Source organism: Lolium rigidum, chromosome 7, assembly GCF_022539505.1.
Source record: "Lolium rigidum isolate FL_2022 chromosome 7, APGP_CSIRO_Lrig_0.1, whole genome shotgun sequence".
Taxonomy (NCBI): Eukaryota; Viridiplantae; Streptophyta; class Magnoliopsida; order Poales; family Poaceae; genus Lolium; species Lolium rigidum.
Window position 1 is genome coordinate 105,587,489 of NC_061514.1, and position 8,240 is coordinate 105,595,728.

The 8,240-nt window shown below is 45.0% G+C and overlaps 1 protein-coding gene and 1 non-coding gene across 2 annotated transcripts; one reads left to right on the plus strand and one right to left on the minus strand.

Annotated features, from left to right (window-relative positions):
* Positions 1-2,250: 2,250 nt before the first annotated feature.
* TRNAL-UAA lies at positions 2,251-2,333 on the minus strand. The gene has a single exon. It is a non-coding gene; the product is annotated as a tRNA-Leu (tRNA).
* A 1,662-nt stretch (positions 2,334-3,995) lies between these two features.
* LOC124671795 (U-box domain-containing protein 7-like) lies at positions 3,996-7,785 on the plus strand. Its single transcript, XM_047208122.1, has 5 exons — positions 3,996-4,138; positions 4,698-4,883; positions 5,122-5,229; positions 5,518-6,740; positions 6,873-7,785. Exons 1-5 carry the CDS (start codon positions 4,088-4,090, stop codon positions 7,783-7,785), a joined length of 2,481 nt encoding a protein of 826 aa, XP_047064078.1. The 5' UTR covers positions 3,996-4,087.
* Positions 7,786-8,240: the final 455 nt, after the last annotated feature.

Consider the following 8,240-nt stretch of genomic DNA (forward strand, 5'->3'; position numbering starts at 1 on the left):
CATTGTCCTCCTCCATGGCTACAGCCGGGCCAGTTTTCAGCGGGCTAGATGCCGTATCTTTCTCCTCCTCATCCTCAAAAGCGTCCTCAGATGATCGCTTCCGTTCCGCATTCCAATCTCCTCTACCTCCGCGACCTCTACCTCTTCCTCTCGCAGCAAACGAGACCCTGAAGCTGGGGAGGCTGTTAATTTGGTTTTGGCGTTGCGCATACATCCAATTACCATACTGCACATCTTCTTCATTATGTATGCCATCTCCACACTCCTCCATGTCATGTCCTAAAACACCACACACATGACAAAAATAGCCAATCTTCTCATACTTGACCTGGAGCATCTGTCTTCCCTCTCCTTCTATATTCAACGGGGTGAACCTAATCATAGGTTCGTTGACATTAATGCTAGCACGAACCCTAACATAATCTCCTTCAAACCACCGCTGGTGGGTCATCTCAATGCTCTTCACTTTCCCAATCCTCCTTGCCAACTGATCAACTATTTCCACTTCCCTGTATAGTTCTGGAATTGAATGAATTTGACTCCAAACCTCGGTTCTTTCCAGGGGGACTGATCTTGGATTCCCTTTGCCATCATATTCAGAAATCACCACCACCAGCTTGCGGAACAGCCATGGCCCTTGGAACATCACTTTATTCCAGTCGCCAAGACAGAAAAATTTGAAAGTGAAAAGGTTGTCGTCCACCTCCCTCAGATCTGGATCGATTGCAAGTCCCCATATGTAGCGTAGGGTTTGGAAGAGAGTAGTGGTGTGGCTTACCTATAACCCAATATGGTTGAGATTAGTTGACTTGGGTTGCCGACCTTTACTCACCGACATGTGAACCCCGCATATAATGGTTCCATATGGCAATGACATAAGCAACATGACTTTGTTGTTGCTAGAGCCAACCGATCTTTGGTCAACCCAAAAATGGTACATCTTGGTTCTTTATTTTGTTTGTACAAACAACTCTTATATTTAAAAAAAATAAATGGCTTATTGCAACAAGGGCGGTATACATGCAAGTAGAAATAATGTGAAAAACAAAATTAATCAAAACTGTTGGATGTGCATACCCAACACGGTTGAAATTGGTTAACTACTTTTATTAAAATATGGGATATGTATAGCCTAACAGGTGAAATTAGTTGACTTGGGGCTGTTGAGTTTGACTAAACGGCATGTAGACCCCATATATAACGATTTCAAGTGTCAGTGACACAAAGTAACCTGACTTTAACCTTGCTATAAGGTTGCTAAGGCCAACCGATCTTTGCCCAACCCAAAAAAGGTTACATCCTGATTTTTTATTTTGTTTATACAAGAAACCATTTTGTTTTTGAAAAATAAAAGTCTACTAGAACAAGAGTGGTATACATGCAACTAGTTGACTTGGGGCTGCTGACTTTAAATGACTAATATGTGGACCCATCGTACAATAGTTTCACGTGTCAGTCGCACAAAGTAACCTACGTTTGAAGTTTGAAGTTGCTAAATGCAGCCCAAAAAATATAGATGTGGAGCTATACCCAGGCGGACCATGGTCTAGGGTGGAGAATTTTTTTCACCAATATATTTGTAGAAAAACTAAATTTACTCTATAATTTAGCATATTTATAACACTTTATGCAAAGTTGGCTCGGGGATTGACTAAATCCTGGATCTATACCACTTAAAAAGGCTGGACATTCAATTCGGTTTACGGGTGCATATAATCTTATTGTGCGAAAAACAATTGAAAATGTTAAAAATTTGAATAAAACTGACATTGTATGTCCGCGCACAAGTTTTCAGGAGAAAAAATTTCTTGTGACGTGTGTAAGTCAAGGGATATCTTTTTGTCTCAAAATATTCCTTTTCCCCACATGCCACACAAAATGAGACAAAAAGGTATCTCGTGGCTTGTTGTCTCCACAGGACACACAAAAATGGGGCAAAAAGATATCCCATAACTTATACAGGCCACACAAAACGTTATTTCTCAGAAGATTTATGTGCAAACATAGAATATGCGAATGTACATATGAAATTCTATTTTAATATTTTTACATTTTTGAAATTTATTTTTTATGCGATTTTATAATAGACCTAGGAGCCAAAGCGCCACCTCCTAGGTCCCGATTCTTTATCTTGTTGCTGCAAAGAAGCATTATATTTTTGAGAAATACTAAAAATCTATACTGAAACAAAAGTGGTATTATTACCTAGAAAAATCATGAGAAAACAAAGGAAAGAAAATTTGTGAAAAATGCTGGCTGTGGGGTTCGAACCCACGCGCACTTATGTGCAGAAGATCTTAAGTCTTCCCCCTTAACCACTCGGGCAAACCAGCTCTTTCTGTCACTTGTTCAGCACAGATTATATTTGATCAAATAGTGGTTCGGAACTTCAGATCCCCATCCACGTGACCACGTCGCACGAACGTGTTGCTGCCCGACGTCTCGTCCCACCGATATCGCCGCCCGCCGCCTCAATTCTCAGAACCGGCACGGTGAAGCAAAGCAACCCATCCATCTCAATTCTCAGAGCGCCGCCGAGTCGCGCCGCCATACTCCCCACACTGCGGCGCCGTGCACTGCCCCAAGCCCCCAAGCTGGCCTCACAGCCATCCGCCCTTACCCCATATCAACCGCCCCCATGCTCCATGGCAGCAACCGCGCGCTCTCAGCTTTCGCCCCGCAATCCACGGCGGACCGGTCAGTCGCCGCACGCACACCGGCCCAAGCTCGCCGCGCCGCCTCCGCTCGCAAAAGTGCCGCTGCCTTCTCTCGCCAACCGAAGAACGCCCTCGGCTAGTCCGGCGAGAGGGAATGGGAGGCCCCTCCTAAATTTATCCTCGGGGGCCTGCACGAGGTTTCCGGAATCCGGAGGCCAGCGAGGATGACGGCCTCCCCCGTCCACACGCTGCTATTCGCGGTTCAACGCCAAGGCCATTTCTCTAATTCGTCCCCTGTTCTCCTCCTCCATCTCTGTGCCTCGCACCAAATTTGGCGCCTCTCCAGCAAGGGCTGGTGTTGGGGAAAAGCCTGGAGGGAAAGCAATCGATGCAGTTGCTGTGACATGGTGAAATTCAGGGATTGCTCCTTCGTCACCCTGTATCCGTCAGGTACGAATGCCAATTTGGATGAGGGGGAATGTAACTTACTCTGTAATCTGTGCATGCCCTGGGGTTCCCACCGGGTTAGACTGTGGAACCTCAGTTGCGTAATTATGATAACGGAATTGTTGTTGCTTAAATTTCACCATCTTATTTCTTCAGTGTGGACATGTTTGCTTGCTTAGGCGATCAATTTGATGCTGTAATCACATTTTGTAGAAATATATGGAGTTTCCATGTTACCATTCAGGATCTACCTTGTCTCTACATAATTGTCGTGCACAAACAACTTGCATCCAAGTTTAGCTCTTTGGTCCATCAAATATGCAGTCACCGCTCCAAATTTAGCTGGAACGAACAGGCAAATTTCTCTTATTTTTAGACAAAAGCCTTCCTGTCTGTCTTATATTGAAATCTGCACCCACAAGGCCATACCAAGCTTGCCGGAGTTTTCGTCTTGCAACTTCGATGGCATAACCATGGAAATTAGACATCCTTTTTTTTCCTTATTCTGTGGGTAAATTCGTTTGATTTATTTTCTATTCTGTGCCAATTGCGCTAATCAGAAGATTATTTGTTGCTTCTTTGCACCATGTAAGAAACCCTTGTCCTAACAAACCATGAACCTTTTGTTCTCTTCCCTGGTGCTATATTTTCATATTGTTAGGTTACATACTGCATACTTAATTGATGACATGCCTTCCTTCAAGTATGCAATCTATGCCATTTATATAAGATATAGTCATCTTCTTTTATACTTCTTTCAATATAACTTGATATTTTACTTTGCATTTAAGTCAATTTTACTAACTCATGTTGAGAGATTTGAGTTTTTTTAATTATATATTGGCCAATGCAATTAATTTGCAAACATCGCGGACATTTCTGTTGATTACCCATACATTTATCATGTATGTGCTGAGGACAAAGAGCAATATCATATTCAATAATTGCTCTCTTTGTAGATGAAATTTGACTAAGAAGGCACCATGGAGAGGGTTGAGGTTGACGCGGACTTTATTATTGCCGGCAATTGGAAGGTATCCAGTTTATCCCCTCATTCCGCCAAAAGCTATTATTAATTAAGCGATCGATCGTGCTGTTCTTTGTGGCTGTCTTTAGATATAGGAAGACACTGAACACAGCTGCTGACTTCCTAGGGTGCCTTGTGATGCTTATGTAGTTATGTATATAAGCACTCTCGTGTTAGAAATAAAATTTGATCCAGTAAGTACTCACCACTAGTTTGTATTGTATTCCCTATGTTCCAAATTAAGTGACACAGTTTCTTTCCAAAATGAGCGAATCTACACACTAAAACGCGTCTAGATACACCAAATTTGACCAAAGCTGCGTCACTTAATTTGGATCAGAGGGAGTATATGATAAGACTCTCTGTGAGAACATCCAGATCCCACCAAACAGTAAGTTAGTAAACTGTGATAAACACAGAAGTTTCTTTTCTCTCATTTCCTATCTTTTACTGCCATTGGAATTCGTAACTTTGCGTACTCTGTAATACGACATATTGAAATTGTAGATTCATTTGTTCGTGAAACATTGTAGATTCATTTGGATTGTATTTTCCTATTTGTGCAGCTACATGGAGAACTATGTAAGAAACTTTACACTGTAGTTCATGAAGTTTCGAATGCCATCCCTGCCCTTGAGGCTACAAGACCTGGAAGTAGTTCTGGACTTCTGGCATTGAGTTCCTTGCGCATAGCTGTTGATAAGGCCAAGAATCTACTTCAGTATTGCTCAGAGTGTAGCAAACTTTACTTGGTATGTAATTTATCAATTTTCATATGTGTAAATATGCTTGGAGTTTCCATGTATACATGGACTTTTCTTGGTACAACACTACTACAGTATCATATTGTTGATGGTAGTTGGATAATCTTGGTCATCAAACTTGCTTGGCTGTGTTTGATGTTAGAAACCAAGTATTCTGATACTATCACATTCTGCTATTTGTTACAGCAATTCAATGTTTGTGCTTAACATGGTTACCGTTTTGCAGGCTCTAACAGCAGAATGTGTTCTTACAAAATTTGAAAAAGCAAGATCCGCTCTTTTAGAAAGTCTTCATCAGTTGGAGGAAACACTCCCAGAAGCATTTAATTCTCAGGTCATCACTGGTCATGTACAAACATATTTGTAGAATTCCTTCTACAGAATATAGTGTATCCTCATGGGTAGATTTACCACAAGGCAGTGCAATTTTTGTTTTACCATAAAGTCGAATTCTTCTTCACTACCTCAATATAGTCATGTTGATGGTTGAGTTCGCCATGCTGCAGCCTTTAGCACTAACTGTTTTCTCATGATTTATTTTTTGTTCCTCTGCAATCCTATTGCTTGTATGATCATTTCTCCAGAAACCCTCAGATAATTATCTGTTGTTGTAAACTTTCAGATTCCAGAGATCGCACATGAGCTGGAGAACTCAATTTTTGCTTTAGATCTGGCCGAAAAACAAGCTGGTGATGAAGTGAAACAAATAATTCAGAATGAGAAGAAATCCAATGGATTCCTTGATGACAGTGAACTTGAATTCTTTCGGCAAACTGTTTTGAGAGTTGGCGTTACATCATCAGCTGCAGCTCTTGCTGAGAGAAGAGCGCTTCGAAGGCTTCTTGAGAGAGCCCATGCAGAAGAAGACACGAAGAAAGAATCAATAGCAGCCTATCTACTGCATCTCTTGAGAAAATACTCAAGTCATTTTAGGAGTGAAACAATGGATTCCATCAACTCTCAGTGCTCAAGTCCTTCATGCTCCTTCAGTTCAATATCTAGCTCAGTTGATCTCCATGGAAATGCCCCTGCTCTTGAGAAGCTCCTGCCTAGGTCTGGCTCCTTTAATTTCAAACAGATTAAAGGCTTATCAGGGAGCATGCCATTGCCACCTGAGGAACTAAGGTGTCCAATCTCCCTGCAGCTCATGTATGACCCTGTTGTCATCGCATCTGGTCAGACATACGAGCGAGCTTGCATTGAGAAATGGTTTAACAGTGGCAACACAAGCTGCCCAAAAACTCGGAAGCAGCTGTCCCAGCTTTCCGTGACACCTAATTACTGCATCAAGGGTCTGATAACATCCTGGTGTGAAAAAAACGGGGTTCCAGTTCCATCCGCCCCGCCGGAATCTCCAAAGCTCAAATATTTGCGGATAACATCTCTAAAAAGTAGCAAATGCCTGGTGACTAATGGTGTTAGCACGATTTTGTTCGAAGAAACAGGCGCAAAAGATGACAAGTGCAACACTGATGCTGCTTTGGAGAAGTGCTCGAGTCAGAACTCCAGAGAGGCGATATCCGAGGGATGCGAAGAGGAAGAAGAGGAGGTCTCTGTGGAGAAGTGCTCTTATGAGAATAACCCTGGAGAGGCTGCACCTGAGAGATGTGAACGTTGGCTGCATGTGTTGAACAAGGGTGGCGAGTGTATCGATGAACAGCGTGAGGTGGTGGAGCAGATCAGGTTCCTGTTAAAGGATGATGATGAACTCAGGGACTATGTGGGTGCTAATGGTATTACTGAGCCGCTCACTTGCTTCCTGAAGATGGCTGTCAGCAAAGAAGATGTGCAGTCTCAGGAGGTTGGAACAATGGCTCTTTTCAATCTTGCTGTCAGCAATAACAGGTAAACTATGTATCGGTATATTCCTTTTATCCCTGTAATCATAGTGTCAACAAGCTACCCTCATCGTAACAGAAGCAAGCATGGGTAGATGGTTTTAGCACAGTTGATTTCATCTCTGTGTCTGCCTTCCAGGAACAAGAAGCAGCTGCTCTCAGCTGGAGTTATCCCCCTGATGGAGCAGATGATACAGAAACCAGAGACCTGCGAGGCTGCCGTGGCCATGTACCTAAACCTCTCTTGCCTGGAGGAGGCGCAAGCCATCATCGGTTCGAGTGAAGCTATCCATTTCCTGATCAGCAGCCTGCGCGAAGAAGGCGCCCGGAGCAACACCTGCCGCCTCGACGCTCTCCTGACGCTGTACAACCTGTCCCTGCACGCACCCAACATCCCGCTCCTCCTCTCCTCGGGCATCGTCCACAGCATCCACACTGTGCTGACGCCGTCGTCCTCGTGGACGGACAAGGCCCTGACCGTGCTGATCAACCTGGCCATGACCTGGGCCGGGAAGAAGGAGGTCGCAGCGAACCAGGCGATCGTGGGCGACATCGTGCTCATCCTCGACAACGGGGAGCCAGCGGAGCAGGAGAAGGCCGTGTCATGCCTGTGGATCATCTGCAACGGCGATGAGGGGTGCAGCCAGACGGTGCTCCAGGAAGGCGTGATCCCGGCGCTGGTGTCCCTGACGGCGAACGGCACTGGCAGGGCCAAGGACAAGGCGCAGAAGCTGCTGCGGCTGTTCCGGGAGCAGCGGCAGCGCGAGCTGGAGCAGCAGCAGCCGCGCGTGCAGCTGCACGAGGTGGCGAGCCAGGCGGTGGCGGAGCAGGAGCAGCAGGAGCAGGAGCAGCAGCAACTGCAGGAGGAAGAGGAGGCGGCAGCGGCTGTGGTGGAAGAGGCTGCTGCCGCGAAGGCGGCGGCAGAGCAGAGCAGCGAGAGCAGGAGGCCCCCGCGGCTGAGCAGGTCGAGGTCCAAGCGGTTCGCCAGGGCCTTCACTTGCCTTCTCAAGAAGTGGACGATGCAAGGCGGCGGCGACAGGTGTAAACTGTAACATTGTGTGTCCCCGTCTTCATGTCTTGTATATCTTCGCCTCGCCTCGCCTCCTCCTCATGTGTTGTGGTATCGTTCACATGCACTCACCAATGTATGTGTTCGTTAAACTAGCGAAATTGTACAGAACTAATTTCACCATTTACCATCTGGGAGAAGAGCTTGTCTCGTCCGAGTAAGACGTTGAAGAGATGAAGATGGTTTGGTTGTACTCTTTGCTAGTAGCATTCTGGAGAAGATGGTGCAGAGATGCTGAACTTTTATCTGAATTTTTCGGCACTTCATAGCCTGTTTTTTTTTTCACCGCGAATCCCAAATCGTGTGTAAAACGAGAATCGGTTTCGGAGGTACTTCTGGGCAGATTCCCGAGCTTCTCCTAATGGGAATGAAGGGGTATCCAGATCTTGCCCTTTCCTTCATTGTATTTACAGAGAAATGCCACCGCAGTGGGATGGG

Coding starts and splice junctions, on each gene's coding strand:
- LOC124671795 (XM_047208122.1), top strand. CDS start 4,088: ATGGAGAGGGTTGAGGTTGACGCGGACTTTATTATTGCCGGCAATTGG. Junction 4,139..4,697: donor TTATTGCCGGCAATTGGAAG/GTATCCAGTTTA, acceptor CTATTTGTGCAG/CTACATGGAGAACTATGTAA. Junction 6,741..6,872: donor CTTGCTGTCAGCAATAACAG/GTAAACTATGTA, acceptor TCTGCCTTCCAG/GAACAAGAAGCAGCTGCTCT.